The sequence below is a fragment of the Sprattus sprattus genome (assembly GCF_963457725.1).
Source record: "Sprattus sprattus genome assembly, chromosome: 1".
In the NCBI taxonomy this organism is placed as follows: Eukaryota; Metazoa; Chordata; class Actinopteri; order Clupeiformes; family Clupeidae; genus Sprattus; species Sprattus sprattus.
Window position 1 is genome coordinate 42,391,703 of NC_137920.1, and position 22,156 is coordinate 42,413,858.

Below are 22,156 nucleotides of genomic sequence, written 5' to 3' on the forward strand. Positions count from 1 at the left end.
GGGAGTAATTTTCTAACGTAGCACAGAGACGGGTAAAAAATAACGAAATATTTGTCCTTGTACTGTTGAGTACAGTGTCACAATGACAATGGGATTTCCACTGAAGTTTCCCCCGTCCTTCTTTAGTCTGATGTTGGAGTTTATTTGTAAGCAACTTTATTGGAGCTCCAGCAGTTGTCTTGTTGAGCAACAACATTGTTAACTCTTGTCAAAACCTACAAAACGTAGTTATCTTTGAAATACAGCTACACAGCCTGCCACACCATATGTACACAAAATGGGGTTTCAATATTTCAGTTAACTTCTGCAAGTCCAGATATTGCCTGGTGTTTGTAGGCTACGGGAGGGGTCAATTTACTGTAACAGTGGAGTTAAAAAGTTAGTGTAACATTTTGCTCATGGGCAGTGTCATTTAAATTCTGGCTCTTAATATTCACAAAAATATTGATTGGAATTTACTCTGAAAATGTCAGGCTGTCCAAAGAGTAATGAAGAGAAACCGAATTTGCATTTACTGATAACTGTGATGTCAAATGCATATACTTGGCTTTACAGAGGTACAAAGTAAAGTTACTTAAAGGATACAAGCCTTAGAATTGTACATTTTCGCCCCTATTCCACTTGTATTGTTTACAGACAATTCTTATGCATACCATAGGGAATTCTTAGTAAGGGAAACATGACTCAGGCCATAAGAGTAGGTTACATTTTTTTATTATACAGAAAGGGAAGGTCATTATACAAAGCATTTGAAGTAAATACAAAATATGTGCAATAACAGGGATAAAATTATTATTAAAAATGGGAAACAAGAGGCATTGGCAGGTATAAGTTAACACAAAAAAAGTACAAAATTAAGGGGACGGAGAAGAGGGCCCCCAGAATTGGGACCCAGAGGCAGAGCAGATGTGTGTGTGTGTGTGGGGGGGGGGGGCGCAGCCAAACATCTCGCAGGGGCCCCTTCTACAATATTTCGTGGGCCCAGAGAGAGAGAGAGAGAGAGAGAGAGAGAGAGACACTTTTTACTCATTTATATCCCACTCCCGCCCATCATTCAGGTGGCAATCCCAACTACAATAGCCGGGAAAGTCGTCAGTTGCATTAAAGCCCTGGAGGACTCCCCGCTGGCCGTTCCCCCTGTAGCCAGGCCCGCTGTCTTTGCACAGTTGGCGCCATTGCAGATTGCGGCACTCAGAAATGGCCAATGCCGTTCGGTACCTCTCCCGGTGGCTTGGAGCCAATCTGCTCCATTTCACCACACCTAAAATCCAATGAGCAGTGTCAGTTTAGATGCCTACACTAATTTCTCTACAACCACACTTTTTGGGCATTTTTATGGCATGTCAACATCTGATGCAACAGCTCTGTAAATGCAGTATTATTTAATAACTTACTGTCTAGCCAGTTGTAATGGGCCTCCTCATAAAACTGTGGCTGGCAGACAACAGTGTTCATCTTTTGGCAGGTCATAGCCAGCCGCAGGATGGCGGAATAACCATCTTCCAATACCACCATGAGAAAAATCTCTCACAAATCTCTCTTTCCTCCGGCAACTGTGGAAACAAACAGGTGGCAGTTTGTCAAAGGGTGAAGAGCTGGTGGGGGAATGCAAACAGGCTTTGCAAAGTTCTGCACTAGGGTTTTGGAATTCACTATCATAGGCACTGAAAGCAGTGAAACAGGAGCTTAGCAGTGTATGTATGATCAGGGCCTTTCAGTCATGTTCTGCCATGTTTGTAAAGAACAGCATATCCAAACAGCTTTCAAATATGGTACAGTCTATGGCAGTTATTGTGACATACCTTCCAACCTCCTGGTCGTCAGGCCAGCGTTTTTTGAAAGGTGTAGGTGCCTATCACACACACACACACACAGTGCAGAAAATGAATATGCTGGTACACAAATTTACACTCGCTCAGACACATTCACTCAACACACACAGCGTAAAACATTAACATACTGATACAGACATGTACAACACACACGTCCTACACTTTGTCGGAGAGCCTTCCCAGATGAGTTACAGCTGTAATAGCTGCAAAAGATGTGTATATAAAGTAATATTACAGCAATAGGTGTATATAAGAAACATAACTTCTTACCTTGGTCAAAACCTTGAACCTTGGTCAAAACCTGAAGTTTTGCAGATTAGATAGACAGATAGATTTTGTAGCCTTCCAAAAAGGAACAGAAAAGTAAATTAGAAAATATTAACTGTTAGTATTCCTTGTTCACTACATCACAAGTTAATTGATATGTTATGAGTTTGATAAATGCATAAAGGACATAGAATATAAAACATCAGTGACATGCATTAAACTTTCAATTACCATTGTGAGATATGGCTGCTATGTCATGTGTTTGAACATGTGCAACCATGGCTGGGTAATCGCCAACTTTTCTACAAACTTGGCACCCGTAAGAATCTCCCAACCGCACTGGCTGCATCAGAGATCCATGTTTGCAAACTGTTGGATGGATCTGAAAAGACAAAAAGTAATTTCTGCTGCACAAACAATTCAACCAGATTTACAGTTTAAGTCAGCTCTTAGGTATCCCATGTGTAATTAACTAAACCAACCCTATAGATAAATGCAAGTGTATACAATGTAAGCGTAGGTGTGACATAGATGCTGTAACATGGCTCACACAAACAGACGGTCTTCCTCAGGCATCTTTGATCTAATTAAGTCCTTTGCAAGCAGTGTGCAGATCCTTTCCCGCTCCTACTAGTTAGCGGCTAACCACATAGCCATGGGATGACAACTTCAAATCGGTAACACGGCGAAATGATGATAATCAAATAAATACAAACCAGTGAGAGTATATTGCGACAAAACAAACACGGCATCAAACGCGGTACTTAACAATTAAATAGGTAACATGAAAAGCAACAACTGTTAAGCTTAAGCAATATCAACATAAAGGAAAAGTTAGCAGAGACATCCCAAAAACGCAGCCAATTTGTGGTTGGATTGACGACACATTATTAAGCTGTGAGTGTACATGAAAATTTAAAGTAGAACTACACCAAGAACAATGACAGTATACGATCTCTGACTGATAATGCAGTCCACTTACCAAATCAATCGAGGCAATCTGCTATCTTTATGCTGTCTGCTATCTAACTGCTGTTGACCAGTTCGTTTAATGTCAAATAGATTATGGCTCTGCACGAGGCTATGTGTGACGCCAGACGCCGTCGTGAATCAGACCAATCAGGGCCGACTAAATACACGCCCTCCTTACAATACACGCCTCCTCAAAATACACGCCCCCGTCTTGCAGGACGCAGTCGGACCCTACTCGGAATCTTCTCAAATGCGATTCCACGGGCCATCTTGTGGTTATTTGAGGAATCGCGTTGAGGAATGACATTTGAAAAAACTCCATATTACAGTAAAAGGGTTAACGGTTGAATTTGTGAGAACCCGTTGGTGATTGCATTCACGTCAACTCTACAGACATCCTCGGATTAAAATAATTATGATAATAATAAATACGAGAATATTTGTATCATTAACAATTACGTTTCACATTTATAGTCATAATTGTACGAGGTAGTATTTATTGTTACACTAGGTCATAGATATGACTCGTAGCTTGACTGTTCTCTCCCTTGTACGTCACTTTGGACAAAGGCCGCGTCTGCTAAGTGACTGAATGTGAATGACATGAACACTGCAAATGTAAGTGAATAAATAAATAAACACTAAACCCAATCTCTAAGAATTAAAGCATGAATTTATTGCAGTTTATACTACTACTCGTGGCCAGTCTTCACCCCTATGGTGGCCATTTCGAACGACAGGACGAACTGCAATTTATACTCCTACTCGGGACCGGTCTTCACACCTATGGTGGCTATTTTTCGATTTAAAAAAAAGAAAAGTGACTACTTAAATGTTTTTACGGACTTCGGACGTTCAACGTAATACAATATCTCCACCTTATTAATGAACACCTGTTACGGGGTGGATTCGGGAGATTGCGACAGCACACGTTTCTAAAATTGCGTCTCCTAATAAGGAGCTGGCAGGGCGTGTATGTATGCAAATCCACTTTCACAAGAACGCGCATCAATCTAAGAAACTAATCGGAAGGAACCCAGCTGAGAAGACTTCGGCTGCTTATGAACACATTTTCAAGCGTGCGGGAATGCAGCGGAAGCGTTTCTCTTACGTTGTTTTTGCGAAGTCGTGTAAGAAACATTTCTGAAGAATTACAGAAAAAGGTCGAGAATGAGGCCCATTGTTTATTAAGGCTGCTCACATAACATTTATCTTTTTTTAAAACAGGCCAAAGAAAAGGCTGAACGTGGCATTGAAGATGTCCTGTACTTTGTTGAAAGGTTAGTTTTTTTCTTTAATTATTGTCTATCACCTTAGCTAAAATGCTTATGATGAGGTATGTTCACTCCTAAATTGCACATGAGTTATCCTTATATGGCTTTTCCTCTAAGATGTGTATGAACTGCTGCTGGGTGCTGAAAATATACCTAACTTAGCAACCCGTCTCTACTTTCATAAATAGGTTTCCCCATCTCGTCCCATACCATGGGCCACAAGAGCATGACCACCTGGGTGAGGAGTTTCTGAATTATCAGACCATGGGCCGTATTCACAAAGCATTTTATCTTACCACTAAGAGTGCTCCTAACTCGCGCTAAAACATTTTACGTAGGAGTAATTTCTTAAAAGTGATTCACAACGCCTCTGAGACCTACTCATACTAAGGATAATACAAACTCCTAAGTTTAAGATAAAAGCACCGTTGCTATGGATGACGTCGATTCTCATGCACGAGTTTAGAAGGGGTGAGGACGGTGATTGGTTGTTGACAGGCTCTCTCATTAAAAACTCATTTGTGACGTCCCTCTAACAATCCCACTATACCAACTGAAAATAAGAGAATAAGCTAGGCTTCAAATTAAGTCATATTAAATAGTTATGGACAGTGCAGTTAACAGAATGCACACGAATGATGACAAGTTTGTGCATCCAACGGGAATGACACTTTGCACGTTAAGAGAAAAAGAAAGCGATCAATATAAAATATGGCAATTGCATGTAATCAAGGCAGTAATAATTAAAGCACCCAGCAAACTGTTAGGCTATTATATTTCCAGCCCTTTACCACTTCAAATATCAGCACATACGGCCCTTCAAGCGAAACGAACGTGAAACGTAGCCTAAGCGAAAGCCTACTGGTCCCAGGACCAATAGCCACTGTCACCCCAGCGGCATCCAGCTGTTAAGTTCTCAAAAACCTGCTGCAGACCGCTCTCCGTTGAAATGCACGAGTCATCGGTACATCCAGGCCACGGTGGGCGAAAACGTCCTCATCTTTGGATGGGGCAATTATTGTAATGTGTGTCCCGTCACTGGACATTCCTTCGCCATGGAATTTACTTTGATCTTGTGTAATTGGCGATTGTCCAAAGGCAACTGGATAAACTGTTGGATGATGTGGGGTCTACAGTGCGTTGATAGTTTGATGAATTAAACGGCTGACTGATGATTCCCAGTGTCGTCATTTGCATTTTCCGCGAAGCCAAATAGGCTATCTTTAAACATTTCACTTCGTAGTTTAAAGGCGTCATTGCATCCCGCGCTAATTCTACGACAATATTAATACCTTCACGGTTTAAGCAATGTCTTTTATCAATTCCAAGTCGGCTGCAGCCATCTTACGATTTTTTGTGAATAGGTCTTAGTGACTTAGGAGTCCTCATGAGGAGTTTTAAGCTGTCCTAGACTTAGGTGCTACTTTTAGGGATAAAATATTTTGTGAATTGCTCTTAGTAAAAAAAAATAGGAGTCCTAAATTTAAGACTGACACGCCCATTATTTTTAGGAGTTTCTCCTAAATTCGCCACTTATGAGCTACTTTTAGCCCTAAGATTCTTTGTGAATACGGCCCCATGCCAACAACCTCCCTTCAGGACGAAACTGAGATGGAAAGCTTCTGGGGTGGAGTGGCAACACGGAAACATGTGTGGCTTGGCTATATACAGTATGTTGCTTTTATTGATGCATGCTTTATCTGAACTTTGTTACAGTATACTTACAGTATTAATCAAAACATGGTATGTTTTTCCATTTTGTTCTTGGTTCATTTTCCATAGTTGACAGGAGGCAAAGAATTTGAGAGGCTTGCTGCCATCGCCAAGCTGGCCCTGGTGTTGCCCCATTGGAATGCAGATGCCGAGAGGGTGTTTTCAGTTGTGGGACTGAGTGCAGAAATAGCCTGACATTTGATGGCACCTTGTCCTCAATAATGGCCATAAAGATGGCCGGCCTGGAGCCCTGTTTCAGATGGGAACCCCCCTCAGAGGTGATCCAATATGGCGGCGACGTTGGCGTCTATGTATATAAGCCTATGGTCCAGTGGACCAATCTGTCCATTGGGGGCAGAGCTAACAGTCCGCTGGCCTTACGCTCATTGGTTGACGGGCAGTCCGCTGGCCTTACGCTCATTGGTTGACGGGCTGTCCGCTGGCCTTACGCTCATTGGTTTTCAGGCAGTCCGCTGGCCTTACACTCATTGGTTTTCAAAACATTTTAGTTGTTGTTGTGCCATCATGTGTAACTAAAGTTCCCGTTCCCCATGTCAGCCAACATAAATAAACATAACTCCCCAAAACTAAACATATATAAAATCCTTAGTATAAAAACAATTGACCTGTCGCTAAGCCCCGCCTTTCGAACGCAGACGGGCCAATGGCAGTTTAGTAACAGCTGCACTCGGACATCGTGAGTTTACAGCTCCATAGGATAGCCTTAAGGCCAATTTAGGGTCGTTTTAGACGCAGAGCCGTAAGCACGTAATTTACACAAGGAACTTGTATTAGACAAGTTTTGATTTAAGGTTCGTTTTAGACGCAGAGCCGTGTTGCGTGTTGCAAAGCAAATTGACGCCAGAACTGTAGATTTTTTTTTTAGTTAAGTAAGCCTATTTATTGCAGCAGGACAAAGGAAAAAAACTTACCGGAGCATGAAAGTGTAGTGGGCGAAAGGCTTGATGTTATGAATACATGTGTTACACAAAATACAAATGTTGGCAATTCAGTACCAGTGGCGAAAAAGACAGCACATGACGCAAACGTTTGTTTATTGACATCTTTTAATGACTGCGACAGGCTTTAAAACGATGTGTTTATTAGTTACATTATTCAAAGATGAGGTGGTAAACGGCGAGAGAATCTCATCATGTTGTCAATGCTTGTAACTACAATGGTGCTGGCCACAAGGTAAATGTATATGAGCAGACCGGGCTCATTCTATCAAACTCGCTGGTGCAATTGATGGATTCACGTCAATATTAACTCAATGAAAGATCACCATGACTCACAAGTGGCGGAAAATGAATATGAAAGTACATATTTGTTCGTGAATGACCACATTCTCTCCAAACAATCGTGGGTGAGAATGGAATATTCGCGGTAATTTGAGCGTCCTTATAAGTTTTTAAAGAGGATTTGTAAAGGAGTTCATGTCTTCGGACCTCTTCTGTTATGTTTGTTCCTAATCCATAAGAAAAGGCTTATGAGACGGTCTGCAGGGTATTCATGATTTAAAAAAATGTCTGGCTCTAAAAAAGACTGTATGCTATTAACCCGGAAACGTGAGACTCTGTGAAAGGCTGTGGTAGCCGGCCAATGACAGCCTTTGCGAGCTGTGTAGGGCCGTAGTGTTTTAAGGCTGATTTATGCTCGGGGACGTAAGCGTAAGCGCAAGCGCAAGAGGCCGCGCAAGCCCCTTGCGCGACCCTTGCGCGACTTTTCACGTCTTGCGTGCGTCGGCCCCTTTTTCTAGACTTGCGTAATTTTTTACGTAAGGTCTTAAGGCCCTTGCATGCTTCTAAAGGGAGCATGAATTGCTAGGCGCTTACGCGTTGCGTTGGAGGTGTTGCCAAGCAATTCACACCCAGAACAATAGGCTTGCGTAAAATGGCGCAAGTCTAGAAAAAGGGGCCGACGCACGCAAGACGTGAAAAGTCGCGCAAGGGGCACGCAAGGGGCTTGCGCGGCCTCTTGCGCTTGCGCTTACGCTTACGTAACCGAGCATAAATCAGCCTTTACGCGAGCCTTGCAGCCTGCATTCTATCAACGAATGTTACGAGATGAGGTTACTAAAATATTCTGCATGTCTACTCAGTTTTACAGTGCTTCCCAAGTAAAGGTTTGAAAAGAACTTCAAGCTTCAGACTTTCTGTTAGGGAACATGTTATCTATCTGCAGAGCAAATGTCAGGCTCATACAAAAACATTAAAGTGAATTAATTGATGCTAATACCTAGCGCGGTCTCTATAGGATTCCCCATATACATTAGCATTAAGCCAACGTATTTTCTACCACAGTAAAACATGCAATACTATGTGATTGTTTTTAGAAAACAAACTAAAATGTAGTCTGCATGTCTGCTCAGTTTAACAGTGCTACCCAAGCAAAGGTTTGAAAAGAACTTCAAGCTTCAGACGTTCTGTTAGGGAAACAGCTTTCTATCTGCCAAGCAAATGGCAGGCTCATGACAACACGCGCAACCTTTGGGAGCATGAACTGCACTGAGTAAATTTCTGAACCAAGCAGCCGCCTTTAGTCGCATAGTCAGGAATTTTGGGCAACGCACTTAAGGCGGCTGCTTGGTTCAGTGTTGGGGTTAAGTGTTGCGCAAAATTTACTCAGTGCAGTTCATGCTCCCAAAGGTTGCGCGTGTTGTCATGAGCCTGCCATTTGCTTGGCAGATAGAAAGCTGTTTCCCTAACAGAAAGTCTGAAGCTTGAAGTTCTTTTCAAACCTTTGCTTGGGTAGCACTGTTAAACTAAGCAGACATACAGACTACATTTTAGTAATCTCATCACGTAACATTCGTTGATAGAATGCAGGCTGCGAGGCTCGCGTAAGACCTTACGTAAAAAATGACGCAAGTCTAGAAAAAGGGGCCGACGCACGCAAGACGTGAAAAGTCGCGCAAGGGTCGTGCAAGGGGCTTGCGCGGCCTCTTGCGCTTGCGCTTACGCTTACGTCCCCGAGCATAAATCAGCCTTAAAGGAGGGCCTTTACGGATCTCGGGTACGAAATGCGGCACACGTTGCGGCTAGTTGTGTACACACACACACACACACACGTGAACAAAGCTGCAGCCTCACACACATGAATGAGATGCAGTCTCACACACAAACACACACACACACACGTGCATAAAGCTCCAGTCTCACACACACGTGAATAAAGCTACAGTCTCACACACAAACACACACATGTGAAGAAAGCTGCAGTCTCACACACACACACGTGAAGAAAGCTGCAGTCTCACACACGTGAAGAAAGCTGCAGTCTCACACACGTGAAGAAAGCTACAGTCTCACACACACACGTGACTTAAGCTGCAGTCTCACACATAAACACACACACACACACACAAACGTGAATAACGCTGCACTCTCACACCTGCGTTGCCTGAAAGTCTTTACCACACCTTTTCCACGTTTAAGGAACTTTATTTAGGCAACAGGCAACAACTTTGCGATCCCTCTACAGGAACCAAACTTTAGTTCCTCATTATAATATTAATATTAATATAATACAATTAATATTGTAGCCTTACAATGTGTTAGATATGTTCACATTCACATTTACACATCCAGCTACACATACTCAGATACTGGTTCAAAAAACAATAACACACAATAGAGACGTCTCCAATGCCAAAGCTGCGAAATCAGTTTATTCAGAACGACAGACATAGTTTGAATGCAGTAATAAGCTTTATTCAGCAAATCACCTTAGTACTTATCAAGGAGTGGTTATGATCAGGTTAGGTCACATCATGCTGATGAAGCAACAGGCTGGCTTCCACTGTTCATTGGCTGATCACTGTTACTGGGAGGGCGGGCTTACATGCTTCAAACCAATCAAAGACATCTGCTGGCCTCACATCCCTTGGCATTTAACCAAAACACAAACAGATATCACCCAACATCAATGCTCACTATGTAACTGTTACATCCCTGGACTCGCTTCAGAGTCATCATTCCACCATAGAACCAACACTACACACCCTACAATCTCAAAGTCATCATTCCACCATAGAGTCAAAACTACAAACCCTCCAATCACATAGTCCCTCAATCACTGTGTGACCACCAGCGCCCATTACATCACCAATGTTTTAACCAATCACAGATCAGGTCATAAACATGTCCGTTTCCCACACAGAACTGGTTTTACTTTTCTCACTGTCAAGCATGCTTGCTAGGGCAAAAGGCAAAAGCTTGGGGAAATGTTTTAAAGCTGCTTAAATAACTATATTCATCATTTGTGTAAACGTATAGAGCTTTACATCTCTTGTTTCTAATCCATTGCCTGCATTAAGAGGTTTGTTGTAAGCATTTTGTGGAGTTCCTGTATCTTTCACATCTACTTCAGAAAGGGAATCTCCTTCTAAACAGGAACCCAGTGTTCCCCTACTGAGTGGATACAGAGCAGAGTAATATAGAAGTGACAAAACATCATCAGTCTCATATTCTCAGCAGGTTGGAGCAGGTTAATTTGACTTGAACATTTGGCCTACAAATCTCTATATGACTAACAGATAACCTAGTCTATCTTATTCGTTTATAATAAGTCTATTTAGAGCTTAACTAGCAGAGATGCATATTAATCGATGACACATTTGTAGGAAGAGGGAAGATGAGATTGCTGGCTGCTATTGGTGACAAAGGACTGGTTTCATTGGTTAGTGCATGGGCACTTGGTATATTTTGGCAAGACACAAAAGTCTACAAGTCTACAAGGTTTTAAACAGATGACATGCATACGGGCACCCACTCAACCACACTCTCTCACACACAAACACACCCACACCCACACACACACACACACACACACACACACACAGACACACACACTAAAAAACACACATTTGCATTCCAAACTCTTTGCAAAATAGAACAAATAAAATGTTTCTCCATAGCTAGTCCTCCTGGCATGTACCCATGGTAGGCTATTCCATGGCGACACAGTGCTACACTCAGCCTGTCCCAGACATCACCATGGCAACACAGTGCTACACTCAGCCTGAAGGGTTCCATGAGAGGTCAGGTAATATGTCATCAGAAGCTGCGATTTGGGTTTTTAGTTTTAAAGATAGCATAGCTTTTGTAAATGCTGAAATACACCTCAGGCACATATTAATTGACCATAATACAGTTGCAGTGGTAATTATGATTAAACTGGTGGTTGCACAAGGGATTATTTAAACTAAATGATATATTCAACTACAAAACCCAATGGAGGCTATGAGCTATCATGTCATGTCCTCCATTTCTTAGTGATGTTAATCTGTGTTGTAATTGCATTTGTAATACTAAGTTAGCATTTGTTACTTAATTTTAAACTCAGTTTGAAGTGATTCTTTTTAAAATACACATAACTGAATGCAAAAACACACACACATACACAAACCAACATTCCTACACTCTCCAACAGAAAACATATTACGTATAGAGTAATATACATACAGTCATGAATACTTGACCATTTCTAGTCAAAGGAGATTTACCCCATAAAGGGTGTGTGTCCCACTAAAGGATTTCCTCTCAAAGCTTTTATACGACAACGTCCCTGGTCCAATCTCACAGAACGGCAAGTAGAAATACTGCATAACCGAAATACTGCATCCAGCACATGGGAAGAACCAGATCTGTGCATTAGGCTTTGGATTTAACTGGAAAACTTAAACTCAAGCAGGGCTGTGGGCACACACTTGATACCTCTGTCTCTGGGTCTAGTACTAAAGCTGGCCCTTACTTAGCAAAGCTGCTGTCCTGATTCATATTTATTGTGTTGTATGTATTAAGAAAATAATGACATATATAAAGGCCAGGTAGGTCCTTTATTTGTCAGCAAAGCTGCTTCCGTGGACTAAACTAAGAGTGGGCCAAACAGATACTTAATGGAGGCTTCATGGTTGGCCTATTGGGAAGAATTAAACATGTTTATCTATCTTTGTTGTCTATGTTATAATATTCGTTTACATGTACAGTATTGCTTTTGCTAAAAATGACTAGTGATGGATATCAGTCTATAACTTAAATATTTACCCAGAAGGCATCAGTGTAGAGCTTTCTATAAAAGAAACTTAAGCCATTTTCTTTCTCTTACATTCAACTGTAGGTCATACATGGTTGTGCTGGGTGGAGTCCTAATCCTAACCCTAACCCTAACACACATTGCAGGACATGTTGAAGGCAAATGAGGAGGATGTGTCTCTCTCTCTCTCTCTTACAAACACACACACATCCTCTCTCTCTCTCTCTCTCTTACAAACACACACATCCTCTCTCTTACAAACAAACACATCCTCTCTCTCTCTCTCTCTCTTACAAACACACACACACATCCTCTCTTTCTCTCTCTCTCTTACAAACACACACATCCTCTGTCTCTCTCTCTTACAAACACACACACACACACATCCTCTCTGTCTCTCTCTTACAAACACACACACACATCCTCTCTCTCTTACAAACACACACATCCTCTCTCTCTCTCTCTTAAAAACACACACACACATCATCTCTCTCTTACAAACACACACACACAGCTTTCTCTCTCTTACAATCACACACCACACATCCCCTCTCTCTCACTCTTACAAACACACACACAACCTCTCTCTCTCTCTTACAAACACACACATCCTCTCTCTCTCTCTTACAAACACACACACACACACATCCTCTCTCTCTCTCACAAACACACACACACACACATACATATCCTCTCTCTCTCTTACAAACACACACACACACACATCCTCTCTCTCTCTCTCTTACAAACACATACATCCCCCCTCTCTCTCTCTTACAAACACACACACACACACACACACATCCTCTCTCTCTTACAAACACACACACATCCTCTCTCTCTCTTACAAACACACACACACACATCCTCTCTCTCTCTCTTACAAACACACACCACACATCCTCTCTCTCTCTCTCTCTCTCTTACAAACACACACACACACACACATCCTCTCTCTCTCTCTCTCTCTCTCTCTCTCTCTCTCTTACAAACACACACACATCATCTCACTCTCTCTTACAAGCACACACACACACACATCCTCTCTCTCGCTCTTACAAACACACACACACACACACGCACACACACACACACACACACACACACACACACACACACACACACACACACACACACACACACACACACACACAGCCTCTCTCTCTCTCTTACAAACACACACACACATGACTGGAGAGGGGCCATCCAGTCACTGCATAGTAGTCCTTCTGTGGAACAAAAACGAAAACAAAAATAGAAGAAATTATTATTATTAAACATTTTACAATTAATTTACAGCTTGCTTTTAGAATTTACGTTTTCTTTTACCAGACAAAGCCACATCCACATTAAGCATCGTCATTAAATATCCATCCAATCATCTTTCCTAATACATGCATTAATACAAAACATAAACAACAACTAACACACACACACACACTCACACACACACACACACACACACACACACAACCCTCTTACCAAGCTTCCACTTTGCCTCTGCCTTGCAATGCTGTGGTTGTCCCATCCTTTATGACCACAGCAGGTAGGGGCATGGTCATGGGCTTTATTGGTGACGGGATTGGCCCACATTGATTCTGATGCTTCTGATCAGTGGTTGAACAGGACAATGTTACTGAGGACGTCACAGGGTTGCGGTTACAGTCACCAGGCTGATTGGTTACCACCGAGATAGAAGAGGAGGATGACAAGGCAACGGTTGCTGTGGTTACAGGGCATGGATATGCCACATGTCCAGTGAGGTCCAGAAGATCCAGGAGTGCTCTTGTAGGGGAGGAGCTTGTACAGGAAGAGTTGGGGGAGTTATTCTGGGTGAGTACTGCCTCTTCCTGCAGAGGAGAGAATTCTGGGATGGATACTAGGTCATCCTTTGAGATGGGGCTGAAAAAGTGAGAGAAAGAAAACATTGAGAGGAACGAACACTCACTCATTCACACACGTATCCATTTGCTCATTCACACACTTACTCACTCATTCATTCACTCATTCACACACGTATCCATTCACTCATTCACTCACTCATTCAAACACTTACTCACACACTCATTCACTCACTCATTCACACACGTATCCATTCACTCATTCACACAAGAATCCATTCACACACTCATTCGCACACTCATTCAAACACTCACTCACTCATTCACACACGTATCCATTCACTCATTCACACACTCATTCAAACTATTACTCACACACTCATTCACTCACTCATTCACACAAGAATCCATTCACTCACTCATTCACACGATAATCCATTCAATCACTCATTCACACACGTATCCATTCACTCATTCACACAGTCATTCAAACACGTATCCATTCACTCATTCACACAGTCATTCACTCACTCACTCACACAAGAATCCATTCACACACTCATTCACTCACTCATTCACACACGTATCCACTCACTCATTCACTCACTCATTCACACAAGAATCCATTCACACACTCATCCAAACACTCACTCACTCATTCACACACCCATTCACACACTCATTCACACACCCATTCACATGTTCATTCACACACTCATTCAAACACTCACTCACTCATTCACACAAGAATCCATTCACACACTCTTCAAACACTGACTCACTCATTCACACACCCATTCACACATTTACTCACTCACTCATTCACACACTTACTTACTCACTCAATCGAACACTTACTTACTCATTCACACACGTATCCATTCACACACTGATTCACTCACTCGTTCACACACCTCCTCACTCACTTATTCACACATTTATTCATTCACACCCTCACTCATTCACACACCTACTTACTCACTCATTCATTCATTCACAAACGTATTCATTTACACACTCATTCATTCACTTACTCACTCACTCGCTCATTCCCAAACTTACATGCCTAGAGAGTTCAGGCTCTGGTTTTGAGATGATTGCCAAAAATAATAGCACAACATTATTATATTTAATTTTCTAAAACTGAAGCTAATAAAATAATTCACTCACTCACACACACACACACACAGAGGCCCAAAGATAAACAAACACACACACACACACACACACAGGGCTGTAGTCGAGGGTAAACGCCGTTTACCCACCTCTGGAATTTTGGAAATAGCGTTTACGCACCTCTATATATCGTTTGCGCACCTGTAAGTGGCGTTTACGCACCTCAAAGTTCACTGGGCCTTGTATTCTGCCGTTGGAATAATCTGAATTTGGTGTCATTTTAAAACTACATTTCTAATTGTTGAACATAAAAACGCTGTATTCTAAATCATTTTCATCTGCGCTGAATTGTGGTCTGTGGCCCTCCAATCAGTGCCTTGGCTGCGGCGGCGACACCAATCAGGATCCAGTCAATATGTAGACACATAAACGTTGTGGATTAGCCTGCCTGCCTACCTGTTCGGAATGGATTAATTAGCCATGGATATCAGGCGATTTTTGTGGTTTGTGTGTAGAAGAAAGGAAATTTGAACAGGACATGCGCAAATTCAGCGATTTTGTTTATAAAAATGCTTGCATTGATTGGAATCATGCAGAAAATACAATTATAGCACAGATCAGTACAAAATATTCATATTTATTTTATCGTTATTTGTTTTTTATTCATATTTATTTTATCATTATTTGTTTTGATGACCGCCCGCACATCAACTATTGTGTTGTTGTGTTGTGTTGACATTGGAGGTTTCTCCAATGGTTAAAGAACAGGGGAGGTGTTTAATCGCAGCATGGTTTCTTTTTATATTATACTTTTCAGCTATAACACCCAGGGCCTGTTTCCAGAGGCCTTCATTTTTGTTTAGGTCCTATAGAGGTCCTTTCTTTTGTCTCCCCCTCCACCCCCTTCATTATTGTGAGGCCAACACATACTTTTCTTTACTGTTTTCTTGAAATTGAATAAACTACAAACACATGTATTCAATGATTTAATATGACTAACTGATAACATAATGGAATAAAGCCACGACAGCCTTATAGAGTCGCAACGCTTTGTGTTGTGTTGCTGCGTCGGGGTCTGTCTGGTCACAAAATTCATAGTTTACCCTGTAAGCAAAATGACGTCCCCTCGACGTCCTGTAATGGTCTCTCTGAACGTTCTAAAAACGTAAATGTGTATGGTTCCCTCGACAACTCTAGGACGTTTTGCACGACGTTCCAAAACCGTCCCGAGGACGTTGCGTTGACAATTGGGAAACGTTTTCTTTAGGTCCTGGGGACGTTCTGCAGGACGTTGCAAGAACGTCCCCAGGACATTGCGGTGACGTCTGGAAAACGTGTTTCTATAGGTCCTGGGGACGTTCTGCAGGAAGTTGCAAGAACGTCCTGAGGGCATTGTGGTGATTCTGGGAAACGTGTTTTAGACGTCCTGGGGACGTTATTCAAGGACGCACCGCGGACATAGCAGGCACGTTGGGGGCAACGACCGTTTTTGCTTATAAAATAAAATAATAATAGATTGCGGAGCCGTCATTTTGCTTACACGACGCACACACACACAAGTTCAAGTTTATTTATATAGCACATTTCAAATGATATACATAGACACACACACAGACACACACCCGCTTACAAACTTGATTGCGAGGCATGGGAATTGAACCGTTAACCTTCCTATAACTAAACCACTTCTCTACCTACTGTACTACCACCATCTGATTATTATTTTGTCACTTTAACACTTTTATCACAGTGTGAGACAGCCAACAAACTTTGTCATTTTTTCCGAGGGTTTGAGGAAAAGCATATTGTAGCAATCTCAGTCACTACGCATTGAGGGTTTTCCGTAATGATTCCTTTTTTAATTAACATCCATGGCACGTCACGGACGTGCGGGCAGGGAGGCAGAATAACTAGCCAAACTAAGAATGATGAAATAGAATAAATATGAATGCTTCTCTACTGATCTGTGCTATAAATGTAATGTCTGCATGATTCCGATACAATGCATACATAGGAAGGTCTATCAAGTCTCTAGCTTTTACATTGAGCTTTCCACAGGCCTTCAAAGATGCTGCAACAGAACGTAGAGCTCACCGGTCAAATTGTCTGATTGGAATTTCTTAAAAATCCCGTCTCGCAAACACAATCTGGATTTGACAACAATCCTAATATATAGGCCTATAAAACAAACGTGCACTGCCCTTATTATGCTTTAAAGGAACAGGCTAATCTGCCGTTAGAAAGTTATTTAACAACACGCATATGCTGCATTTTAAATAAAGCGAGTGAGAAGAATCCAACTGGGTGAGAAGGATCCAACATGGCCAAGCAGACTAGCCTTAAAAGCTTTTTTTCAGAGGTCAAACACAACTGATGAGGGTAAACCGTCTGATGAGGATGAACCTGTAATACCTGCAGTGTTGCGTCTGAACGCGTTTCATTTTATTACTGTCCATGCCCGTGTGTGAGCGCGCCGAAGTTGCGTAGGAGCCGAGAGCGGTATTGCAGACAGAGATTTGGAAAAATTATAGCTCGCACTCGCAGCATATTGAAAATTGGAGCTGTGAACTTAGTTAAAAATTTTGAATTATGAACAATAAACTAGTTCATGTAGAAAGTGAACATTCCAAACACTGAATACCTGAAGCCCTATATGTTTGAACATCTTCACCAGAGAAAAGGCCGAAATGTCGGGCGTTTATGTCGTTATGGAGTGACAAGTTCTCTTGGCTAAGGTGCGAGGTAATTGATAGTCACAGTAAAATGTTCTGTTAGCACTGCGAAAAGGCGACGCAAAGGATTCACAAGAGGGTCGAATAATTTTAGAATCTCTGCTCTCATTGAACAGAGCAATGACCATGTTGCGGCACTCATTTTAACGCCACAGCAGGTTGCGATTAAAGGCCACTTATTGACGCGCATCAGACATTAATGTTTTTGTTTCCCATTGTAAACTTAGGAAAATAAACATTTTGCATTCTAAACTACCTGATTATGTTATTATTTAAGCTTAAGCTTTTCTTCAATAGGCTAATTTAGAAGCAGAAAAAGATATTGGCCGCGGCTTATCATTAAAATGTCGGGCAAATGAAAAACATTTTTCTCTAGCGGAACCTCTGGTTCAGAGAGGACCATAAGAAGACGTCAAGGGGACGTTTTGGAAGGACCGAATGCGAACGTCCCGCAGAGGACCACAGGTAAAGGTTACGGGGACGTTTTTGAAGGACGTCCTGGGAACGTGTGCTGGGAGACCAAATCAGAACGTTCCCTAAAAATCCGATTTCAGGCTCATGCGAACGTCACGCAGAGGACCACAGGTAGAGGTAACGGGGACCTTTTTGAAGGACGTCCTGGGGACGTGTGCTGAAGGACCAAATTAGAACGTTCCCTAATAGTTTAAGGCTCATGCGAACGTCACGCAGAGGACCACAGGTAAAGGTTACGGGGACGTTTTTAAAGGACGTCCTGGGGACGTGTGCTGAGAGACCAAATCAGAACGTTCCCTAAAAGTCCGATTTCAGGCTCATGCGAACGTCACGCAGAGGACCACAGGTAGAGGTAACGGGGACCTTTTTGAAGGACGTCCTGGGGACGTGTGCTGAAGGACCAAATTAGAACGTTCCCTAATAGTCCGATTTAAGACTCATGCGGACGTCACAGAAGGACCAAACATAGACTTGCTACGAACGTCAAAAACTTTCTGGTAACGTCCTCTAGCAAACGTTGTGGCGGGGACCAATTGGGGACGATTGGGGACGTTGCGAATGTCCTGTTAACGTACTGGGGACGTCCCCCGTTTGTGGGGTACCCACCACTTATTTTACCACTACAGCCCTGCACACACACACTCATGGAATCACACATAAACAACAAAACACACACATATACACACACACACACACACAAACCTCACATCCATGGACTGGGCCTCTTCCTCTTTTGGGGCCCCTGCGACTCCACCCAGCTGGACACCAGAGAGTTGCTGTGGCAACACTGAGGCCCCAAGCCCCGCCCCCTTATCTTTTTTATCCAAATAGTTTGCTATGGCAACGACTGCATCTTTACTCGTCCTTGCTGAAGTAACTGTAACCATAGTAGCCTGTGAGAGTAGAGGAGAACTCTGGTTATATTCATAAACGTTCTAAAGTCTTAGACAGAAAATGACACCTTTTCCGAGAAGAGAAAACCCTTTTTGCCTGAATAAACAATGAGAGATCCTGAAGTTGTCATCCACCTGCACAGCTGTACACTAGGGCAGTGAAAAGTGGGTCGCAGAATCATTCTGAATGATTGAGTTTGTCGGTGGTTCCAGGTGTGTTGCATTAACCTACTGTATGAGAGCCTGAAGTGACGGCTGGAGTAATGCTGCAACGTGACTGGGAGACCTGTGTGTGTGTGTGTGTGTGTGTGTGTGTGTGTGTGTGTGTGTGTGTGTGTGTGTAAGGGCTGGAGTAGAGCTTTGACTTAAGGCCAATTTAGGGTCGTTTTAGACGCAGAGGCGTAAGCACGTAATTTACACAAGGAACTTGTTTTAGACAAGTTTTGATTTAAGGTTCGTTTTAGACGCAGAGCCGTGTTGCAAGGCTTGTGAGCCGTGTTGCGTGTTGCAAAGCAAATTGACGCCAGAACTGTAGATTTTTTTTTTAGTTAAGTAAGCCTATTTATTGCAGCAGGACAAAGGAAAAAAACTTACCGGAGCATGAAAGTGTAGTGGGCGAAAGGCTTGATGTTATGAATACATGTGTTACACAAAATACAAATGTTGGCAATTCAGTACCAGTGGCATAAAAAAGACAGCACATGACGCAAAAGTTCGTTTATTGACATATTTTAATGACTGCGACAGGCTTTAAAACGATGTGTTTATGAGTTACATTATTCAAAGATGAGGTGGTAAACGGCGAGAGAATCTCATCATGTTGTCAATGCTTGTAACTACAATGGTGCTGGCCACAAGGTAACGGCAGGTTACTGTTAACTTTTGTATGAGCAGACCGGGCTCATTCTATCAAACTCGCTGGTGCAATTGATGGATTCACGTCAATATGAACTCAATGAAAGATATCACCATGACTCACAAGTGGCGGAAAATGAATATGAAAGTACCTATTTGTTCGTGAATGACCACATTCTCTCCAAATAATTGCGGGTGAGAATGGGATATTCGCGGTAATTTGAGCGTCCTTATAAGTGTTTAAAGAGGATTTGTAAAGGAGTTCATGTCTTCGGACCTCTTCTGTTATGTTTGTTCCTAATCCATAAGACAAGGCTTGTGGGACGGTCTGCAGGGTATTCATGATTTAAAAAAATGTCTGGGTCTAAAAAAGACTGTATGCTATTACCCCGGAAACGTGAGACTCTGTGTGAAAGGCTGTGGTAGCCGGCCAATCACAGCCTTTGCGAGCTGTGTAGGGCCGTAGTGTTTTAGTCGCATAGTCAGGAATTTTGGGCGACGCACTTAAGCACGTAAGGGGGGGTATTTTACCGCGCAAGGGGGGGTTTGTGTATCTTACGTGCTTACGCGTTACGTGTAAAACAGAGCATAACTCGGCCTTTACTAGCTGTCTACATGCCCCTGGTGGGGATTGTTGTATCTTTATTTTATGGTTTGAATTCAATACAATTTGATTAGTTGAGAATCACTCCAAGGTTAAAACACTCAAACTGGGTGATGTTTGCTGCATGATTTCTTTATTATCAAAAAAAACACCCACAATGTTTGAATTCCCACAGCAAAATCATTGACCTTTGGCCCCAACAATCACAATAAACCCTTGCATGATTCTATTGGGACTCAAAAGATAGAAACTTAACACAAAGCATTAATGCCAAAATCTAAAAATCAGCTTGGTAGTGCAATTTCCTATATGTTCAGTATTCAGTAGTCTGAAGACTACTCTTACCTGATCATTGTCAGTCTGAAGACTACACTCTAACCTAGTCAGTCTGACGACTACCGTCTCACCTGGACAGTGAGAGTCTGAGGAGCTGAAGAGGTAAGTTGCAGTTTTCTTTCCTCTTGCGGGCTGACCTTGCTCTTCAGAGGAGGGGACTGTGATGTGATCGGGCTGACCCTGCTCTTCAGAGGAGGGGACTGTGATGTGATGATGCTGTCCTTAGTCTTCGGTGGAGGGGACTGTGATGTGATTTCGCTGTCCTTAGTCTTCATAGTAGGGGACATCTCTATGTTCGGGCTGTCCTTGCTCTTCAGAGGAGGAGGCGTTGATGTGATGCTCCCATTGGTAGTTGGGGAGTGGCTGGTGGACTTCGGGTTGCATTTACTGATCTTATAACAATAAAGGGATTAATGCATTAATGCATAATGTGACTGAGATCTCAGCATGTCCTGCCTTCTACACCTAACTATCCCTCCTTGCGAGGTGAGGTTAACACCTAATGGCCTGGGGTTAGGGTTATCTAGGTACTATCCTGCTATCAATGCATTGAATACTGAAACGGGAGGAGCCGCTTACCTGATCTGGGTCAGGGCTAGCGTTTGGGTTAGCTGCTCACCGGATCTGGGTTAGGGCTAGCTTTAACGTTAGGATTAGCTGCTCACCTGATCTGGGTTAGGGCTAGCTTTAGTGTTAGGGTTAGCTGCTCACCTGAGTTGTGCCAGGGGGGCAGAGAGTGGGCGTGGCTCTTGCCTGGATGGGCGTGGCTCTTGTGTCCTGGACTCCGCCCACCTCTGAGGTCATCTGGTGCTTTGCTTGGATGCCATTGGTCATTGGTGAAGTTGAATTAACCTTTGACCCCGCTTCCTCCATCTTTGAGTCATTCACCTAAGAAAAACAAAACCCCTCTCAAGCATGTCTATTTGAGTACGAGCACAGCAGACACATGGGCAACGCTATGACAACATCCCTGATGCTCCTGCTATGACATCATCCCTGACGCCCCTGCTATGACACATCTCTGATGCTCCTGCTATGCCAACATCCCTGATGCTCCTGCTATGACATCATCCCTGATGCTCCTGCTATGACATCATCCCTGCTGCCCCTGCTATGACATCAATTATTCATTATTCAGAAGAAGTCTCACGCCTCAGTAATGTGTTAGTAATGTCTTAGAACCTCATCAGTAATGTGTTAGTAATGTCTTA

The 22,156-nt window shown here is 42.6% G+C and overlaps 1 protein-coding gene and 2 long non-coding RNA genes across 3 annotated transcripts in view; all 3 read right to left on the bottom strand.

The window, feature by feature from the left end:
• Window positions 1-866: 866 nt before the first annotated feature.
• LOC308363570 lies at window positions 867-2,469 on the bottom strand. Its single transcript, XR_013968600.1, has 5 exons — window positions 2,331-2,469; window positions 2,103-2,174; window positions 1,803-1,852; window positions 1,395-1,553; window positions 867-1,261 (listed from the first exon to the last, which is right to left on the bottom strand). It is a non-coding gene; the product is annotated as an uncharacterized lncRNA (long non-coding RNA).
• Window positions 2,470-13,874: 11,405 nt separating this feature from the next.
• LOC308375072 lies at window positions 13,875-21,127 on the bottom strand. The gene is made up of 3 exons (XR_013968886.1): window positions 21,017-21,127; window positions 18,960-19,150; window positions 13,875-13,996 (listed from the first exon to the last, which is right to left on the bottom strand). It is a non-coding gene; the product is annotated as an uncharacterized lncRNA (long non-coding RNA).
• Window positions 21,128-21,209: 82 nt separating this feature from the next.
• map7d2a (MAP7 domain containing 2a) overlaps window positions 21,210-22,156 on the bottom strand; it is a gene marked incomplete at both ends in the record, with an annotated part of 37,310 nt that continues 36,363 nt past the window's right edge. The window contains 2 exons of the mRNA XM_080844406.1: window positions 21,210-21,308; window positions 21,657-21,833. Coding sequence (XP_080700532.1) covers window positions 21,210-21,308; window positions 21,657-21,833 — 276 coding nt within the window. The remainder of the gene's footprint in view (window positions 21,309-21,656; window positions 21,834-22,156) is intronic.